At 34.7% G+C, this 21,376-nt stretch overlaps 3 protein-coding genes across 7 annotated transcripts; 1 reads left to right on the top strand and 2 right to left on the bottom strand.

Annotated features, from left to right (window-relative positions):
* Positions 1-643: 643 nt before the first annotated feature.
* Positions 644-2,368, bottom strand: LOC115985814 (calmodulin-binding receptor-like cytoplasmic kinase 2). Its single transcript, XM_031108715.1, has 6 exons — positions 2,363-2,368; positions 2,099-2,251; positions 1,803-1,971; positions 1,631-1,720; positions 1,247-1,512; positions 644-982 (listed from the first exon to the last, which is right to left on the bottom strand). The coding sequence occupies exons 1-6, from the start codon at positions 2,366-2,368 to the stop codon at positions 719-721; spliced, it is 948 nt and encodes a 315-aa protein (XP_030964575.1). The 3' UTR covers positions 644-718.
* Positions 2,369-3,508: 1,140 nt separating this feature from the next.
* On the top strand, positions 3,509-7,453 carry LOC115987285 (proline-rich protein 4-like). 5 transcript variants are annotated; one of them, XR_004091033.1, is made up of 5 exons: positions 3,509-4,231; positions 4,354-4,431; positions 5,673-5,802; positions 6,801-6,883; positions 7,063-7,453. XR_004091033.1 is itself a non-coding variant. In XM_031110802.1 (5 exons), the coding sequence occupies exons 2-5, from the start codon at positions 4,378-4,380 to the stop codon at positions 7,278-7,280; spliced, it is 444 nt and encodes a 147-aa protein (XP_030966662.1). In that variant the 5' UTR covers positions 3,509-4,150; positions 4,354-4,377; the 3' UTR covers positions 7,281-7,453. The 5 variants fall into 5 exon arrangements, 4 of the variants coding, with proteins under 4 accessions (XP_030966662.1, XP_030966661.1, XP_030966663.1 ...); XM_031110802.1 differs by having other exon boundaries at positions 3,509-4,150; positions 6,842-6,883; XM_031110801.1 differs by having other exon boundaries at positions 6,842-6,883.
* Positions 7,454-8,876: 1,423 nt separating this feature from the next.
* On the bottom strand, positions 8,877-11,473 carry LOC115985813 (protein FAR1-RELATED SEQUENCE 5-like). The gene is made up of 3 exons (XM_031108714.1): positions 9,341-11,473; positions 9,157-9,243; positions 8,877-9,038 (listed from the first exon to the last, which is right to left on the bottom strand). The coding sequence occupies exons 1-3, from the start codon at positions 11,471-11,473 to the stop codon at positions 8,877-8,879; spliced, it is 2,382 nt and encodes a 793-aa protein (XP_030964574.1).
* Between the last annotated feature and the right edge of the window lie 9,903 nt (positions 11,474-21,376).

The raw sequence follows: 21,376 nt of genomic DNA, 5'->3' as shown, positions 1-21,376 counted from the left end.
CAATTTTACATAGAATTATCTGAATCAGTCCAATTTTGTGTTTGAGTGGAGCTAAGGTTACTTGAAACGGTGTCAATGTGTACACACACGTGACCAAAAACAAGCCAGCCCAAACTATCTAGACGAACAATGTTACAATAAATTTAACAAATATTATATTCATTCTTAACAACTTGCAATACAAATATATACCAACAACAATTAACTTACAATTTCTAGTGTGGCTAAATTGTATTTGTTGTCAAACGGAAAACAACTAAAACCATACTTATTTGAAGTTCTCTATGAGGAGAGAAAAATAACATCAACAACGTATAATGAAACCAAGCCCTAATTTAAAGTAGAATATGCATCTCCATCACCTCATGAAGCATTGAGGACTTTATTTTTTGGGTATTAAGAAAAATTTGTCTTTTCTAAATGGAAAATTATCCATTAGAGGAATTCATCATGAAGACCAGAAGATGTATAGTTTAGCCCTTCAAGTGTCTCCCTCTTTGTGGTTACTTTTGCTGATAGTTGGTACAAAATTACATTATGGAGAAGAAGGTTATTGGCTTCATCCTACCGTGAACCATCTTGATTCGAATACTCAACTTGCTTGGTTCCCCCTGCTGGGTTTTCAATCTCTACCTAATTCCATTTATCCATCTCTGGTTCAAATGTGAATTCATTGACCCTCACTACTCGCACCTTAGGATCTTTTATGCTACTTCCCTCATTGTTCTCTTATTGAAGTGCTCCTCATGGAATGGGATGAGAGTGAACGGATACCTGAAGCTGATACCTCTCTGTAATCCCTACGGATACTCCAGAGGATCTCTGCACACCTCCTCATGCAAGGCCGATTCTGTCTGCGTGGAGCCAAACATTGTAAGGCTAGTTCTAGTATCTTTTCAATGGCTAAGTTATCTGCAGCATCACATTCCAGCCTTGGGTCCAATGTTGTAATTGCTTCTCCATCAATGAACTTCTTCATGGCCTGAACTCGACATCAAGTCACATTAGGGAAAAGAAAAGAATTTTCTTCCTTCTGTAAAATTTAATCAACCTATCCAGTTAAAAGAAGGGATGGTAGAGTGGGAAAATTGTTGCAAAGACTAGGTGGGAGACATTTGATGGACGCATGAACACAATCATATGGATTTTTGTTAAACAGTCAAGAACTTACTTTTACCCCCTTTTCACAGAAAGTTATAGATTAAAACGGATAGTGACCAAAAGAAAAGATAGAAAAAAATCATACCCATTTTGCCGTTATCCGCTCCTTGAGTTCTCGTTTTGGTTCATTTGGACGTCTGCCTGTGACTAGTTCAACCAATAACGCACCAAATGACACATCGCTTTTCTCGGTAAGTTGATAGGTTCTGAGGTATTCAGGGTCCAAGTAGCCCGCAGTTCCTTTAACTTCGGTAAACCCATGGGTTACACCAAAGTCGGCTACCTTGGCTCTAAAGTTTTCCGTGAGGAGAATGTTGGAAGATTTTATGTCTCTATGAACGATAGGGTGATCTGCAAGGGAATTGACAGAAAATCCTGTTGGATCTCTTGAAATAGATTCTACACTCTCTCAGGCAAACAACTTTAAATTTGACAAGACAAATGAATTAAGTCACCCCTAAAGGTATACCTGTATACGTATGAAGATTGTTGATGGCATGGTCTACATCAATTGCAATATCTAGCCGTGCAACAAGGTCCAGAATATTGCCATGAATACCTGCATTAATTCTCCAATCAGATTACAGGAACTCAAGCACACACAAAGCGAGTGAAAGTAAAGCCACACGAAGAGAACTCACAATCCAAGTGTTCTCTGAGGGTTCCATTGGGAACATACTCCACAACAACAATCCCTTCATCTCCGTGCTCCAAATATCCATAAAACTTGACCAGATTCAAATGTTCCACCTGTGCCAGTGTTCGAATCTCACTTTGGAATTCTACTCCCAAATGCTTATCATATACACTCTGCAAAGAAAGGCAAGAAAGTACTTGTTAAAGATCTATGTCACACATTTGTTGACTTAAATGTGAAGCCCCATAAGTTTGTGTCAGACCCAGAAAATGGAATTATCCTAAACAACTTTCACCGAACCTTCTTAGCACGTTTTACTGCAACTAAGGTTCCATCTTCAAGTCTTCCCCTGAAGACCGTCCCAAACCCGCCTTGTCCAATCTTAAAAGAGGGGGAGAAATTCCTCGTGGCCTTGAGGATTTCCTCCATGGTAACCTGGAGGACCACCGTTTGCTGAAGAAACAAAACAATTATAATCACAAATGAAGCAACTTAAAATTAGAGAAAAGTTAATTTATTTTATAATAGCAACTTAAAATGAAGCAATTATATCGTCATGCTTACTCGCATTGGGCGTGTGCCTCTAGAGCTTGTCGATATGAAAGGATCAATCGGAAATATTTCTTCATAATATTCGGAACCATCTGATTGACTTGGAGACCTGGCTGGGGGGAAGAATGCCTCTATGGAAAAAGAGATTCGTGGAGGCGATTGACTTGGAGACCAGGCTGGTGGGAAGATTGTGACTATGGAACAAGAGAATCGTGGAGATGACTCGTTAAATTCTGAACTAGTATCACTTTCAGTGTCAGAGCTGCAGGGTGGGAAGATTGATGCAATGGAAACTGACTCTACTAGTGATTGACTTCTTTGTAGTCTAAGACTGCGTTTGGATTGCGCTGAAAACCAGCGCGTTTGCGTTTTTCAACTTTTTTTTTTTTTTCACGCGTTTTTTAGATTTGCGGTTACTGTTTATGTACTGTTCAATGAACAGTAACCGCAAATTTTGACTTTTCAAACTTTTTTCAGTCAATCAGTGCACATCGTGTACTGTTCACGGATCCACAAATTTCACTTTTCAGCAACTTTTTCATTAAAAATGGGTCTCACGGTACTATTCACACATTTAAAAATTATTTTGCTACAATATTTTTCAGTTTTCAGTTTCAGTTTTCAGTTTTCAGAGGTATCCAAATGGACCCTAACTAACTGTTACAAAATATGAAACGGTAAATTACAACTATACATTCAGATACTAAAAATTTTATTGTCTAATTCGGAAATTATTTGAAACTTACTTGTATCAACTAGGCACTTCGACATGATATCGAATAGGGAGATTGACAGAACTAAATTGGGAAAGGGAGAGAGAGAATTGCATATCAAATGGTGCGTTGGTATTCGTAATTTATAAAAGAAATAGGAAGTTTCAGCAAAGATATATACTATAAAGTACTATCAAGCCGTGTCCCTTCGCGTGACCCTTCGCATGACGGAAATGGATCCTCTCCATTTCCCTTTGAAATGGAGAGGCTCCAGTTCACGGTGGGGATTGAGTCCAAAATGATCCACGCTCAAAAATTGGACACATCATTTAAAATGTGTCACCACACTTAACTGGAGTTCAGTTGACTTAACTGGGGTTTAACTCAACCGGACAAAAAAACTCAAGTTAAACTCTTAACTCTCACCAACCGTTCAAACTCTCTCTCTCTCAAATTTCAAACTCTCTCAAACTCTCTCAACCTCCCACTTTTAGGATACTCAACTCAAACCCATCAGCAAAATCAAAGGAAAAACTTTAGCTCACCAGAGATCCCGACACCCATACACGCATCCTCTTTAAACCCAGATCAGAGAGAGAGTAAGGGTTGGGGTTTGGAGAGAATCGGGTGTAGAGAGAGACGCTTTTCAGACCCAAATCAGAGAAGGTTAGGGTTTGGGTTTGTCCTCTTTAAACCCAGATCAGAGAGAGAGTAAGGGTTGGGGTTTGGAGAGAATCGGGTGTAGAGAGAGACATTGATGCTTTTCAGACCCAAATCAGAGAAGGTTAGGGTTTGGGTTTGGAGAAAATCGGGAAAGAGAGAGGTTGATGATCTTTCAGGTTTGATCTATGGAGGGAAATGAGATTGAGAGACAGAGAAAGAGATTTTGGTCGAAGGATAGAAGAAGCCACCATCGGAGGTGGTGGTTGCGGTGAGCCAGCCTTGCCGATTTGGTTCAGGCCCAAATCAGAGAAGGTTAGGGTTTGGGTTTTGGGAAAATCGGGAAAGAGAGAAGTTGATGCTCAATCTCCATGGCTATCGCTAGCAGCCACTGTGTTCCGCTCCACCAATTCCGGCCGTGGTTCCGGTGAAGTTCCTCTATCTCCCTCTTTGATTTTTCCTTATTTTAATTTTCTCAACAAAAGGTCCCATTGCTATCTTTGGTTTGGTAACTCTTTGGAATAATGTGGATATCTTCTTTGAGATTATTGTAATATATATTTATATATATATATCTTTCTGAACCAAACTTGTTATTTCATAAATGAAATATTATTCTAATTGTGTCAGGGTGGCGGAACTACTGCTCGTCTAATGCTTGACTTGTGGCCATCATTGCAACTTGAAGGCTGGGAGATTGATGAAATTGTAGGGTACACTAAGTATCTTGTCCAATAGATTTATACAAATATTTTTTTTTTTAAATAATGGTTTCCATCATAATCTGCTGTCTTCCTAGTAAATTATTTTTATGTCTTTGATTGTGCTGTGGTAGTTATTGTTTTTGTAGTTATTTTCTGTAGGATGTAGAGATGTTGGGATTTTTTAATCAACAAAGAAATATGGGACACTGTTGGTTTTGCAATTACTATCGGTAATGCACTTCAAAATTTTGAGATCCCAAAGACCAGTCAACTTAATAGTTTAAATTTCTTAAGGCTATATATATTATAAAGATCTGGGACCAACTTCAAGCTCGAAGATCCCACAAATTACATTGATCAACTAATCTTTTAAAGGAATCCCACAAAAAACCTCTCACAATGTGCTAGTTATACCACCCAGAAATTCTGAGTTTAGAAGCATTGGCCTGGATTCTCTTAAAATGTCAATATCTTAATAAAGTGCATCCACTGACATACACCATATATCTATGAGCCTCTAAAACTTATTGGTCTCTTGATCTATTGTCATATGAAAAGCTCAGGAAGGTATTAAAAGGTATTTTGAGCCCACACGTGAGGGAGACTGTTAGAAATATGTGATTAAATAATTAAATTTACCATATCTCATAACTTAAACTTTTGAGACAGTCAATAATTTAACATGTATTATTGCAACTTCACTATTTCATAGTCTATTGCAGTAATGTCTAAAAAGTAAGAAAAAAGATTAATGAGCCTATTTCAATTAGCAATCTTAATTTGAAATTTATATTCCATGGGAATTTATTTATCGTAGGATATGAAAACACATTGTGCAGCAACATTGAGATTTTATAGGGCCCTCTATTTATTGCTAAGCACTTAGTAAAGGTGCAAGTATAATATCGGCTATTATATTGCAATTATGAAGCACAGTAGTGGTGGAAGGAAAGTTATAATCATTTCAGAGGCTTATAATGGTTTGGATTTTCTAGTTTTCTATCAGCTTTGAAGAAACTTTTTTCTCCTAGCTATAGGATCAAATAGGAGCACTATATGCTGCTTTCCTACTAAGTAACATGGTTTAAAAAACATATTAGCAATAATACTTACATTGGATGTTATTACAGTGGTTTTTGTCCAATTGTTTTCTTATACTGATAGCATATCTGCATTAGTTAGATGCTTGAAAGCTTTTGGTTCCCGGGTTGACTGCATCCATAGCTCATAATTTTTCTATTCTAGTTGATTGAGAAATCGAGAGAATATCTTGGGCTTTCGGATCTTGAGAAGCGCACTGTAGCTGGTGGCATTCTTAATGTTCATATTGGGGATGCCCTTTCACAGTCAGTTAATGCTTCTGGAGGGTTTGCTGGTGAGATTCCTTTCTGCATTGCTTTTGTCTTACCTATTTCATCTTCTTCTGTTTCTTTTTAGGACTTTTTGGACTGTTTAAATTTCGGAACTAGATTTATGTTCTGGGGTACTTCTGGATGGGTTGTGGGTCTTGTTAGTCTCTTGGTGGACTTCTCTACTTATCTTTTAAAAAAAAATAAAACAAAAAAGGCGAACCATGATTACTGTTTCAATTCTTATAGTTTTTGTCATCTAATTTCATTGCACTTCAATCTCTAGGACATGCCTCCTTTTACTAACTCATTTCCTCCTTTTCACATGGATGGCTGCATCATTTTCAAGAAATACATAGTAATATTAGAAAATAAATCCAAAAGGATGAGCGACTTTTACAGAGCATTGAAGAGAAAGTTCAGAAAGGAATTTAGGATATGTTTAGTTGTCCAGTGTTATTCAATTTCAATGGTTCCAATCATATTTTGCAAACACATAAAATGCCCCTGTTACAGATTTTTTTTTTTTTTTTTTTCCAACTGTTGCACTTAGTGATGGTTGAAAGTTGAAACTCTTAAACCTTTCATAAAATTGTATGCAAAACACAATAAAACATTTTAATTTCAATGGACATTCAAACAGGCCTTTTGCTGCCTGGCCAATTTAGTGTTAAGAAATGGTAGAAAAGTTAATCTTTGATGGTTGAAAACCTTAATCCTTTCATAAAATTGTATGCAAAACACAATAAAACATTTTAATTTTCTTTGGACACTCAAACAGGCCCTTTGCTGTGAGGCCAAGAAATAAAAGAAAAGGTGATCTTTGTTTTAGTGGCCGTAGATATGACTCTTAGACTCTAATTGTGGACCATCTTATGCATTGTTTGATAATAGCATAATTTCACTTAAGAAGCTAATAATAGGTTGATACTTGATTAGAACAGTGGAGAATCTATAGAGAATGGAGAATCCTTTCATAATGATCTGTTTTTTTTTTTTTTTTTTTTTTTCATGTGTATGACAGTATGATGAGTTTAAGTGTTTATAGTCTAGCTGCTTGTGCAGACTGTGAGCAGAGTAACATTAAGACTAAACATGCCTTTACAGGTATGGTTTTCTTTTTTGGAACTGTCATAAATATTGAAGTGTTCAGGGTTGATGCATTGTTTCTTTTTTATTCTACTCGTGATGGGTGCATGGTTCTTTTTTCTTGCATATGATTAATGATGCCATATACAAACAATATTGAAAAACAAGTAACAATAATTTTGTGCATCATGGTGCAGGGCTTCGAGTAACAATTGATTGCAAGCCAGAAAATGGACACTTAAAGACAAGAGGGGTAGGGAAACTCGATGAAGAAGGAAAGTTCAAAATGTCTATTCATCGTAAGATTGTAAAAGATGGCAAACTGAATGACGAATGCTATGCACAGCTTCACAGTGCATTGGCTGCACCATGTCCCGCACATAATGGCCTAGAGTCTTCAAAAGTAGTATTGTGACATTTGTTATTGTAAGGATTGTAAGGATTGAATTTTGATTGTAAGGATTGTGACAGTTGTTATTGTAAGGATTGAATTTTGATTGTAAGGATTGTGATTGTAAGGATTGTGACAGTTGTCATTGTTAAGGATTGAATTTTAATTGTTAAGGATTGTGATAGTTGCTATTGGTATTTGTAGATATTTTTAAGTAGGTGTAAGGGTGTGTTGCATAGGTGGTGTGGGTAAAGCCACTGTGTGTAAGGGTGTGTAGGGGACTTTGCATGTGGGTGTGCACAAGTAGTTAGTTGGTTACGTGGAGTGTTAATAAGGAGAGGAAAAGGATAGTAAAACTCATGTAGATAAGGATTGTAAAACTCATGCAAAAGAAAAATTGACACACCAATTAACATGCATACAGCTCAAAACTTGTCATATTCATATAAATTTTTTCTCCTCACAGCAACACTTACATATGAAAACGACTCTTGCCTAGCATAACAATTATGTAGAAAAACATATTTATGCCATGCAATACCAGACCTATGCAGTAACATGAATTATGCAGTAATATGAATTATGCAGTAACAGTAGCATTAATTATGCAGTAACAGTAACAGTAACATAATTATGCAGTAATTTTAACAGTAATTATGCAGAAACTTTAACAATAATTATGCAGTAAAAGTAACAGTAATTATGCAGTAACTTTTAACAGTAATTATGCAGTAAAAACAACTCTTGCCTAGCATAACAATTATGCAGAAAAACATATTTATGTCATGCAATACCAGACCTATGCAGTAACATGAATTATGCAGTAACAGTAATATCAATTATGCAGTAACAGTAACATAATTATGCAGTGATTTTAACAGTAATTATGCAGAAACTTTAACAATAATTATGCAGTAAAAGTAACAGTAATTATGCAGTAAATTTTAACAGTAATTATACAGTAAAAACAACTCTTGCCTAGCATAACAATTATGCAGAAAAACATATTTATGCCATGCAATACCAGACCTATGCAGTAACATGAATTATGCAGTAACAGTAACATCAATTATGCAATAACTTCAACATTATGCAGTAACAGTAATATTAATTATGCAGTAACTTTAACAGTAATTATGCAGTAAAACTAACAGTAATTATGCAGTAACTTTAACAGTAATTATGCAGTAAAAACAACTCTTGCCTAGCATAACAATTATGCAGAAAAACATATTTATGCCATGCAATACCAGACCTATGCAGTAACATGAATTATGCAGTAACAGTAACATCAATTATGTAGTAACAGTAACATAATTATGCAGTAACTTTAACAGTAATTATGCAGTAAAAGTAACAGTACTTATGCAGAAATTATGCAGAAATTATGCAGAAATAGTAACAATTTTTGCAGCAACAAATAATTATGCAGAAATTAACACCTTGCAAAGATACATCAGACATGCAAATTAAGTATTCTTTCCAAATAATAAAAAATCTAAACATTTTGAATATGACTAAATTTTGGACCATCAAAACTCCAGTCCTAAACTAGGAAAATTACAAATCAAGAACACTTAATCTGGACATGCGTCCTAGATTATAAAACATGATCCTAAACTAGAGACCTCCACTTGCAACACTTCCTTGAGTCAAGAGACCTCCAGCGCCATTAATTTTGTTGTTGGAGCCTACAACAGTTGATGTACTCTCTAAATGTGATGCTAATGCAACACTTGTTGATGAGCCTCCTTGATGTACTGCAGAACTTGTAGAAGCCGACTACAAAAAATCCAATTACACATTACACATATCATAAGCTTAGTATTAAAATTATCAAATCATGCATCTAAACTATTATTAATATCAAAATAAAATATATAATTGTAAATATCTTTACCATTAAAAGTTGTGTAAAACTAGTAATATTTCCATCAAATATATCCTCAGTTTGCTTTTGTGCTATGACGTCATGTGCATATATTTCCTGTAAAAATTGTACTAGTTTAGCAACAATAATAATATACTATATTAATGTGTAAAAATAAAACAGAATGGTGAAAATAAGGATAATTGAAGATTACCTCCTGCACTTTTCTTTTCTTTGTTTGCTTCTTTGATGTGCCTTCCTTTGGTTTCCTCATCTTTTCTATCCATGATTTCGTCCTACGTTTTTTATTACGATGAACCTCTCTTTTCTTTATCCCTTTTGGTACAATCGTAATTGAAGCACATAATTGATCTTCTTTGTTTGCAAAATCAGTGGAAGGCCTAATGATGTCTTCTTCTACATTAGCTTTGCAATTCCTAAGGTCACAAAGTTTTTTTTTCAAATCTGCAACTGCTAAGCTTAGGATATTATGGCCTTCTTTAGTTTCACATGCCTCATTCACCAATTGAATATATTTTGGACATAAATCTCGAAACCGATCTACATATTCCAGTCGAGTATCCGAGTTAATGTTATGTGTTGTGCAATTTTTTCCGCTTTCATCTTTTGCATCTCTTCTCCACCTCTTCATGATATATCTATTAGGAATCAACTTGATATCCAATACATCAAGAACTTTCAAACCATGCCTACATAAAATACCAAATGACTCAAACTTTCTGCAACTACAAGATAGAGTTTCATCTAATGGATTCCACATGACCTCATATTTTCCATTTTGATTGAAAACTCCAACCACATAACTATGTGTTTGACTCACATTGCGTTCTAGGATGGAAAGTGCCATTACCTCTTCAACTTCTGTCTGAAATAAATCAAACAACTTAGGTGTGTACATTGTTGCTACTTGGTTAAGCATAGGAGAGCTTTTGAGCTTTAATCTTGGAAATTTCTGTCTAGAGTTGTATTCTGCTTCTAACTCCTTATCCCGCTTTTGATTGACAATTGTTTCAAAATGAGTGAAAAACTCTACTATATTGAGATCAGTACGCAAGCAATCCTTCAAGTCAGCATTGAAACTCTCACTAAGCTGGGTTGTCTTCATTCCTGCAGTGAAAGTTCTCTTAACATATGCTTGGGCCCATTTTTCCTTCAATTTAAATAGATCAATTAGCCATTTATTTTCACGAACATTGTACTTATCTAGCATTTCATTCCAAGCTGTAAGAAACTCATCTTCACCGTCATACTCATAGATACATGCTAAGAAATCAGCGTTAAATTGAGGCTCAGTTTTTAGTAAATGACCTAAGTGTTTCTCAGCATTCTGCCACATATGCCAACTACACAATGCATGATATGTCTCAGGCATGACTATTTTTATTGCAGCTGACATTGCTGCATCTTGATCTGTGAAAATAGTGATTGGCTTTTTTTCAGACATTGCTTCTAAGAAAGTCTCAAATAACCATACAAAAGATTCAATCGTTTCATCATATAAAAGTGCACCTCCAAATACAACAGTTTCTCTATGGTGATTGAGACCCAAAAATACTCCAAGTGGCCTTGCATCTCTATTTGTGCTATACGTTGTATCAAACGTTATTACATCACCGAAATGGCTATAGTCAATGATCATTCTTGCATCGGCCCAAAAGATATTAGTAATCAACTCTTCACAGTCCAATTGAGTAGCAAAATAATATGAAGGATTTTCCTTAAGTTGACGACTAAAATATCTTCCCAAGCTAGCAGCTGCCCCATGCTCCATGTCTCTCTGTCGCTTACTACGTAGGTAGTTTTTATGATCTTGCTTGGTAAAACCAAGATTTTCATATCCACCAACTTGCTTACTAAGAAGCTCATAAGATTGCTTTAGTCTTAATCCCGATTCATGTGCCAAATCAATTTCAATAGCATGAGTTGCATCCACTTTCCGTTGTGATGGCATCATGTGCACAGTTGATGGAAGGTGGAGATAGTGGTTATGCTCAGCAATAAATTCACTCACCACATATTTTTTACTATCTCGATTAAGTACAATAACCAAACGTGCTTCACAACCACATCTTGTTTCTGCTCGTGGATTCTTTACATTCTGATCTCTCTTGTCTTTGCCTCGAACTCCCTCCTTTGCACACACAAATCTTCTTGAAGTAACCACACCAGTCTTTTTACATTTATTTACATACTCTTTTCTAATACTAAAACCAGCCTTTCTGCCATATTCATTATCAAAACCATATGCAATCTCATCCGCTTCAAACTCCATCCCTTTAAATGGGGTAGATTCCATGGGCACATGAGAAGGAACATGTATTCCCATCATTATCCCTAGAAAAAATTGAACATAAATTTATTATAACTTTCACCTATCATTTATTTTCAAAATAGAGATGATGTAAAAAAAAAAAAAAATAAGGATGTAATGAATGATCAACATACTAATGAGGATGTACCTCATATGAGAGAAATGTTATATATTTTTGTTACTAAACATAAAAATTCAAGATGACCAAGCATGATTTCAACTCAACTCACTCAAAGGGCAGTCAATTTAAACATGATAGTAATAAACATGTTCTTTAAAATCTTGCATTCATAATATGCCATCAAGAATCATTATAAAGGAATCTTCTTATTATGATTAAAGAACTTATTTATTATGAGATGTTTTTTTTTTTCAAAGGCGAAATTTATTAATTGAAATATCTAAACCTTGTGATCAACACCACAACAATATCTTTTTGATCACCTCTCTATATATGTCCATAATCCTCATTAAGCATACAAGTAATCATTTTTTAATTTCACATAAACTCTTCATTGATACTATTTTCTTATGAACCGATTATAATAGACTATATTAACAGCTGTGGAAATATATTTTTTTTTTTAAATTGTGCCACTAAACTTATTGATTACACTATGAATTAGGATCATGTGTGTAAGGATTTTAGTGTTGATCCATTCCATAACATTTTATGGTAATAAATTCAAATTTATTGATGTAATTTTATCCGTTTGAAAATCTAGTTAGTTTTTTAGTTTATATTTAGAGCTACTCAAAGAAATGCTTACTAAAAAGGTTTGCTTGAGCAAAGGTCAAGATCGATGAAGTGCGATGTGAGGTGTGCTCAAGCAAGATGGTAAACTTGCTTAAGTGGAACACTAAAGGTCCGAGATTTTGCATGTCTCTCGCTTGAGTGAGGTCGTAAGAATATACTTTCCTAATCTACTTTCCAAAGTGGTTTCTCCATTAAAGATATTCTTCTTTGATTTTCCACTTCATCACCAAATGTTATGTCATGCTTAATGTGCTTTTTATATTACTTATTGATTTGTTAATTGCTTAACTACTATAGTTAAAAATTAATTGTTTGAGTGGATCACTTCACCAATATAATTTGATAATTTTGCTCATTAATTCACATTGGGGTCTAAACAGAAATTTCAATGTTCAATCTTATTTAATTATAAAGTATGGTGAGATTTATCACAAAGTATTTGACAAGATACTTACCTTTTTGAGTGACAAATTTACTTTGATAAAGTTCCCTTATCAGCAAATCTCTACAATTAGTCATTTAAATATCAAAGTTGCACGTGTTAATGGCAGGTGTTTTTTTTTTTTTTTTCAAAAAAGCTACTAAAAAAGGCATATTTATTGGTCATAAGGGCCATGACTAGAGTACACTTGCTATACCATCCTTTTGTTTTTAGGGAAAGCGTTCAAAAATTAACTCATTTTCTTTTTTTGTGAGTAAAACTCGTTTTCTTATGTTCAGTAATTAGGGGCAGCTGCACATACATTTTAGGGGTTCATATTAGGGGGTTCAAATGAACCCCCTGACTTGAAAAAATTTATTTGAACATTAGCTACAATGAAGAAGGTCTTTGATCAAACCATTAGGGACTTGTAAGTCTTACCTGTGATTCTTATTATGTAGTTTCTTATCATGGTAATCTCATTGCTATTTGAGTGTTCTGTTTTCTTGATTCATCGTTGGCAATATTGGTGAGAAAAGATTATTCTTTGGATAGTTTCTTTTGAATTACATAGTTAGTTTTCGGAGTTTAGTCTTGTTTATTCATTCATTATATCTTGTTTCTCTATTATTATATGACAACAATTGCCTAAGACGTTAATTTTTTACTGCTTTTCTTACATTATAAGAGAGGTGAATAAGAAAGTGCTTAAAGTCCCTGGAATTGAGCAGCAGGTAAAAAATTTTCCTTTAATTTTTTTTGCTTATTTGGGTTTCCAAAACTTTGATTGATTCGTCCCTGTCAATATCTGGGGGCAATGGTGGTGAGGTTGAACAATAATTGCCCATGTGTTGTCCCTAAGTTTATTATTGAAAGATCTTTGTCTGGTGATTATCACTCCTCTGTATTTAGGCTATTTCTCCTTGACAACAATATAAATGCAAAAAAATGATCAAACATCAAATAAGATAAGCATAAACAAGCTTATGGATATACCTTTGTAACGGAAAGGATAGAAACACCAGCCCTCCACGTGTAACCTCAAAAGCTTTGAACGTGGGATGGCAAGATAAGCTTTGAACGTGGGATGGCAAGATAGAAACAGAGATGTCTTACATTAACAGAGATGTCTTACATTCTTTGAACCTTCTGTGAAGCTTTTTTTTTTTTTTGGTTAAAATCTATGAAGCATTGAACGTGGGATATATCTCTAACCTTCTGTGAAGCTTTTCCCTCCTATAAGGTTTTTTTTGTTTTTCAGTGCAGAGAAGTTCCTCTAACTCTGTTTCACTTTTCCCTCCAAAAAGTTTTTTTTTGTCTGGTTGAGTTAAATAAATCCTCCGGTTTAAGTGTTTAACTGGGGTTAAGTGTACTGTTTTCATTTTAAATGATGTGGCACTTTTTTAGCCCTTGATAAGTTTGAAATCAATCTCCACCGTGAACTGGAGTCTCTCCATTTCACTTTGAAATGGAGAGGATCCGGTTCCTCGCATGACCGACTAGACCGATGGCCAGGTTCACTTCCTAGAAAGAAATAAAAAAGTAAGAGGAGGAAGTTTCCCGGCGATATTTGCAAACTAGTTGTGTAAGGGTTAACAATGTAGTAAGTTAATCAATGTTTGGAAAGATTAAGGAAAATAGCATCTCGAGTTTTAGAAACTTGAGATGCTGTTTAAATCTCAACGCATTACACTTGATGTGTAGTTGCTGATCTGGACTAAAAATGCCACATAGATCTCGAGTCTTTAAGACTCAATTTCTACAAAATAAAATCGAGTCTTAGAGACTCTATTTTCTTAGAAAAAAACCATTTTATACTCATACATATCGAGTATTAGAAACTCGATATTTTTTAAAAATTTGTATAGAACTCGAGTCTTATAGACTCGAGTTCTACTGGGGAAAATTTTATAAAACACACGCAGTCCATAAAATTTTATAAACATAGAATCAGCCCTCACTCACCACATTGCCTCTCACCCATAACACTCAGCCTCACTGCCTCACTCAGCACATTGCCTCTCACTCTCACTCACCACATTGCCACTCACTCTCACTCACCACATTGCCTCTCTCACTGCTCTTCCCTCTCAACAAATTCATATCTCATGTAAGGGTTTTTTGATTCGATGGTCATTGTAGTTGGGTATTAGTTGTTGTTGGGTGTGGGTTAAAGAGTTTGCCTATATATTTTGTAGATAGTTAACATTACTTAGTTAAGATACCAATATTGTGAATTATAGAACTTTGTTTTGTTAGTGTTAATCTATTGAGTATTTATTTGCATGGTTTTTGTTATCAAAATTTTATTCATCATTTCTAGGCTCTTATTTTTATCATGATCTTACAAGTTTCTTGACTTTATTCATCATTGTTTTGGGTACGAAATGAGTATTGAATGAATTGTAATGAATAGGTATGAAATGGGTATGTAATGAAATGAGTGACTCTCACCCATAAAATGAATTGTAATGAAATGGGTATGTAATTCATGCCCTTTGAATGTGTAATGAGATGGCTTTTTTTGTATTGGGTATGAAATGGGTATGTAAATGTTATGGGTATGTAATTAGATAAAATGTTGTATACTTTTACATTTTGGCTTTTTTTTTTTTTTTTTGGTATTGGATATGAAATGGGTAGTCTTAGCATGACGGAAAAAGGATTTGAGTATGAAATGTGTAACGAATGTGTAATGAAATTCATACCCTTTGAATGAATTGGAATGCCTACGTATGCATGCTTTGGCTCAAGTATGCAGGCCGCGACCCACATACACAAGTCGAGGGCCACATTGGTCATTTTATTTTCAAAAATAGATTTTTGCTCATTTAAAAGGTTATATTTTCCATTTTAACACTCCTTAAGTCAATTTATATCTGATTGGGCTCTAAACTAGCCTTGGGCCTTAGAGTTCGAGCATTGTTGGGGAACGGGGGCCCGAGTCATAAGAGGTACAAAATGTGGTATCTACAAATGCCCCTCTTTTGATTCGTGAGCTTCGCTAATGGAATCAAAATAATAAGAGACAAAACATTTTGTTTCGACGCACAACTCGAGCCTAACCCACGCACACGACATATATCAAGCATACATGGGGCGAGGTGCAACTCCAAAGAGCTACTGGGATTCGTATGTCCGAAGTCCCACCTTTGTTGCTCGGGAAACAAGCAACGATAGGTTCGCTATCCTAGAACCTGTTTTGCCACTTGCAAGCAAATGGCAAGTGACTCACGATCTCAGAGTCACTAAAAAGAAAAAGAAAAACAAATAAGGGTACTCTTATGAGCTAACCTAACAAACAACAAAAGGATATAGTCTCTGTGATATAACTTGGCCACCCCTAGAAAAAATTTCTGGCTTCACCATTGACCTTAGCTTTGCCAGCACATTAAATTCTAGTTTCTACAATGAACTTTAGTCTAAGATGATCGAGATGTTAGTTTCCTAAATAGTTTGAAAACGATGCTATCTAACAAAATTGTTAGCATTTTGGTATTAAATTGAAAAAAATTCCATGCTTAGGTCAAAGTCCAATTAAGTCACCTTGCATGCATTTTCAATGTTGGCATGTACTGCAACTTAATGCACGTAATATGTAATATCATGTTAAATAATAATTAAGTTGTTGTCTCTCTCTCTCTCTCTCTCTCTCACACACACACACACACACACACACACACACACACACACACACACACACACACACACACACACACACACACACACACACACACACACGTATATACTAAATTCTATAATTCAAACATCAAGAACCAAAATCCCTCATGAAGGGACACTAATCATAAGTGTGTTCCTAACATCAAACACAAAGTAAGGGTCATCAGAATAACAACCCGTTTTAGTCTAATCAATTTCTAACTCATATCCAATCAGGTCAAACCCAAACCCGTTTAACCTAAACAATTTGCCAATTCTAGTTTAAGGGCACTTTTCTACAACACATTATTTTTGTTTTTTTATACTAATGATTGTCTCCACAACTTTTTGAGCAACTAACTATTACCTTGCGTGTAATTGTGTATGTCTTTTAGTCCCTTGTCCTACACCCAACAACATAACAAGAAGGAATCCCTTAGATTGGTTTCAAGATAAGGTAATAAAAGAAGTCATGAATCCTGTATGATTCACCAAAACAACTCCTTATTTCTTTAGAGTTTCTCTCCAACACATTTGTCTAGGTGTACGTACTTTCTCCAATTACATCTAGTTGCAGGCTTGTAGCCTCTTGGTCTTGGGTTTCCTAGTTTGTCCCACCTATTTATGTGCATCACTGCAAGCGTTACATTACAACCACAATTGAAGTGGGGAAGGTGAAAGATTGCCACCACAATCTTTTCGAATTTCATTACTTTCATTTATATACACTACAAAAAATGAGGCTATAGCCGTGTTTGAAAAACGTAGTTATAGACCCTAAAAATGCAGCTATAGGCTATTGCCGCATTTTCTATAGTCGCGTTTCCAAATGCAGCCTATCCTGCGCAACAATAGCCCCCTACAAGGACCTATAGCTGCATTTTTCCACCCCCTATAGGCTAAGACTTATAACTGCGTTTTGTAAAAAATGCGGCTATAGACTTGCTCTGGGCTACGTTTAAAACATTGCTATAATTTTTTTTAAAAACAAAAACAAAAAAAATCTGGGTTTTTTTCCCCCCCAAACAATTCAAAACTAAACACAATCCCAAAAAAAATTCAAAATCAAGCACAACATACTGACAATACAAACACAACGTGCACCAAAATATAAGAACACAAACCCATGAATCTCCTCTCATTCAACAAAACCAACCCAAATCTAACACTAAATCCATTCAAGGAATACAAAAGCACAAGCTGAAAAACACAAAAGAACAAGCTTAAGAACACAAACCCATTTAAACATAAGCACAATATCAGTAACACAATAGCACAAGTTCAAGCACAGATCCAAAAAATTCAAAATCAAAACTCAAATCCAAATCAAGACATAGACACAAATATTGTTAGAATATCCACTTCATTCAAAATTTTCAGCATTTCCTCCATTTTCTTACAAACTAAACATAAAAAATAAAAATAAAAGTAGCTGCAAAGAAAAATAAATAAATAAATAAAATGAAAAAGAAGAAGAAGAACTTGGCGTGACTTGCAAAAAAAGAAAAAAAAAAAAAAAAAAAAGCAGCTCCAAAGAAATAAAGAAAAAAAAAAAAAAAGACTTACGCTGCTGGAATTGTGCTAAAGTGAGTGAAGAAGGAAGAAAGAAAAAAGAAAGAAAGAAAAGATGAGAGTGGGGGTGTAGGTGGGAAAGTGGGGGTACATGGGAAAAGAAAGGAAAAGGTGTTTTTTTTGGTTAGTTACATGTAGCTGCGGTTATAAAAAACGCAGCTATAGGTCTCTCTTAAAAAATTTGTTCAACTGGACCTATAGCTGCGGTTTTAGAAACGCGGCTATAGCTAAACCATAGCTGCATTCTATAGCTGCGTTTTTGTAGTGATTATAACAAAATTTTAATTCTCTTCTAATACTAGTCTACAACCCATAATTTTTTTTATCATTATTATTTATAATTTAAACCCAATTTCGTTCCATAAAAAATAAAAACCCAGTTTCATTTCTATAAAAAAAATAAAAAAAACCAATTTCATTTATTGTAACATACTAGCATTTGCATCCACATTTACACATGCACTGAGCACACGAAAAAAACTAGATGAAATTAAGATAGTGGCAATGTGCGGTGCCCAGACCCAATAAAGACTTGACTGATGACATTGATTCCATATGATATCATCACAAATAATCACGATTAACTTTTTTTTTAAATTGGTATAAAAAAATTCCATAAGAAATACTTATTCAAAACAATGATAAAAATGATATACAAATTAAGAAGTCATAAAAACGAATAATTACTGTCAAAATATTTTTTTTTACTTTCTATTTTTTTATAATAAAAAATAAATAAATTGAAGTTGCTCCATCTTTTGCTCAATGAGGCCTTTAGAAATGTTGATCTTGTGTATCCCCCTCCTTCTTAGAAATGCAACAAATAACGTAATTATCCTGTACAACAACAAAAATATGTAGTTTACCCTTTAGGAATACTTTAAAATTAAAACCATACTATGATTAATTACAAAGGAAATAAAAAAGACAGTAAATACAAAAATATATATAACAATTGTCTCAAATCAATAACAAAGCACGGGTGTAAAACAAAGAAGGTAACTTATAAATATTTAAAAAAAAAAAAAATAAAAAGAACATTTCAGTAAATTTGGACAATATGAAACATTAAGCAAGCAAACATTAAAACCAAATGTGGGTCACCATATTTAAAATGGGAGAGCATAACATTTAATTGAAGTCGGTCCCATATAATCAATTATGCACAGATGATAGAACCCATCAACTAGACATGACAAAATGGATAGGTCGGGTCGGGTCAATCGGGTTGGGGGTCAAACAGGTCATGGGTCAAAACGGGTCATTTTTAAACGGGTCAATCAGGTTGCGGGTCGGGTTGATCCATATTTCTCAAAGTTTTTTTTTTTTTTTTCAATTACAAAAATAAATCAATGACAACTTGTTTAGAGAAAATGAATAAAATCGATTAAGCAAATGAATTGCACTTAATGTCACTTGTTAATATCCTTCCAATTCTGACAATTTTGACTTTTGAGCATGACAAAAATTATTTATAGTCATAAATTCATGATAGGAAAAGTCTTCAATGTTAATAGTTCACTGTCAAAATGCATATAATTACAAGTTTACAACTTCAAAAAGAGATAGATCTTAAAACAAACAAAACAAGTAAACCAGCAAAGTAGCAAGTTATCAGTCTTCTTAAGTGCACATGTTCCTATTACATTTAAAATAATAGTAAAGTTAGATTACTTAGAAAGATAAACTAAACTAAAAAAGATTTAAAAGTAAACATAACATATTAAGTAAAGAAGAATATGTAAATATTTTATAAGAATTATACATCAATCTCAATCTACTCAACGTTAGTAGCAAGTTTAGCACTGCAAATATTCATACTTGCAAATTGTAGCTCAAGTTGGCCAATTTCGTCCCTTGTGGTCCATGGATGTGGTTGTGTTGTGTTGTCACGTTTTTGCTTCACTCTTTCATGTTTCTGAATCACAATTTTGGCTTTGGACTCTAGATAAGCTAGTCAATTGAATTAGGTTTTTTTCCTTTTTTTTAATAGTTGTGTTGTCTAAGTCTTCTCATGTCAATTGTCATGTCTCTATCGTCTGTGAAGGCAAAGCTAAAGCTTTTAGCTTTATTGGTTTTGTGATTCGTGTGAAGCCCTCAAAATCAAATAGGAAAATTGCATGTAAAAAGCTATTGTTTTGTCTTTGTTGAGGTCCAAAATTTCACAAGAAAGCCTATTCCATGAAAAGTAAAGAAGGCCTAATTCAAGCAACAAGAAGAATCAACATCAAGGCCCTATGTATGTTCAGATTTCCAGTAAAAATGCCATTAAAAAATCCAGCAAAATCCAGTGAAAGAATTGGGCCAAGATACCCAGAGGCTCGGGATCCTCGGGACGTGCAGCACAACGTGGAATTGAGACAACTCAAGAGGAGTACCATGAAATACAAGAAACGAAGAATAGATATGTTCTTCTCAAGCACCCAATGGTGCAGCAAAAAACCAAAGAGCTTGGAAAGTGACAATTCATGAACAAAAGGCTAGTACCTCGAGGAACCCAGAATGAAGAACTATAAGCGGAAGTGGCTGGGAAAACCTTTAACCCAACAGAAATGGATTCCGTTCACCTAGGAAAAATGACAGCAAGGAAAGACAACCAAAAGCTGAGTCTGAAAAGTAAGAAACCTTGAAAGAAGAGAGATTAAAGGTTAGCTGCCCAAGGACGCCTTGGAATGGAAAGTCAGCAAGTGACTTTTAGAGAAACAGCACTAAAAGATGAAAACTATCAGAAACAAGGAAAAAACCAGCCATTAAAATGGCTGACATAACAGTGACTTTGGTACCCACAGAGCCAAGAGGGGAGAATCAGTGGTATCTGAACCCTAGAATGACATTATAAAAGGGGAAGGCAACCAACATTGAAAGGGGGATTTAGGAATAAGGAATCAGAGCAAGAATCGTTGAGAAAACTCTATCAAGAACTCAAAGAAAGTAGAAAATAGCGCCCGGTATCCCAAAAACAGCCATTATAGAACATACTTGGATTCAAAGGGATTCAAACTTTGCAAGTCTTAGAGGCTTAGATAGCCATCTAAGTTTGTAATTTTTGAGCTTATTTGGACCTTGTAACACGTCTTAGTGAGCACATTGTTATCCACAATTAAGAAAAATAATGAAATATCTCATATTGATTTGAGGATTTCTAACAATTATTTCGCGTATTTCTTTATTACATTGTCTTCCTTTACTGTTTCTTGATGCTCAATATATATATTCTTGCTTGTTAGTTTTTCCTTTTACTCAGCCAAAAGCTGAGTCCACACTTAGCCTCCAAAGAAACATATGCCAAAACATGCACACATCAGATATCACTCTCTCCCACAAAAATTCTTCTCACCTAACTATCTTGGAAGGCAATGCCTCAGCAAAGACACTTGGACTTGAGTTCCAAATCCCACAAGTCTTGTGCAAAGGCACTAAGTCTGTGAGAATTGGGGTTAGGATCCTCGTGGCTGAATCATTCTCATGAAATTCATTTACATATAGAGGTAAAGGAAAAGAACAAAAC

Source organism: Quercus lobata, chromosome 4 (assembly GCF_001633185.2).
Source record: "Quercus lobata isolate SW786 chromosome 4, ValleyOak3.0 Primary Assembly, whole genome shotgun sequence".
Classification (NCBI taxonomy): Eukaryota; Viridiplantae; Streptophyta; class Magnoliopsida; order Fagales; family Fagaceae; genus Quercus; species Quercus lobata.
Note: the sequence above shows the minus strand (reverse complement) of the source record. Positions and strands in the feature narration are given on the sequence as shown.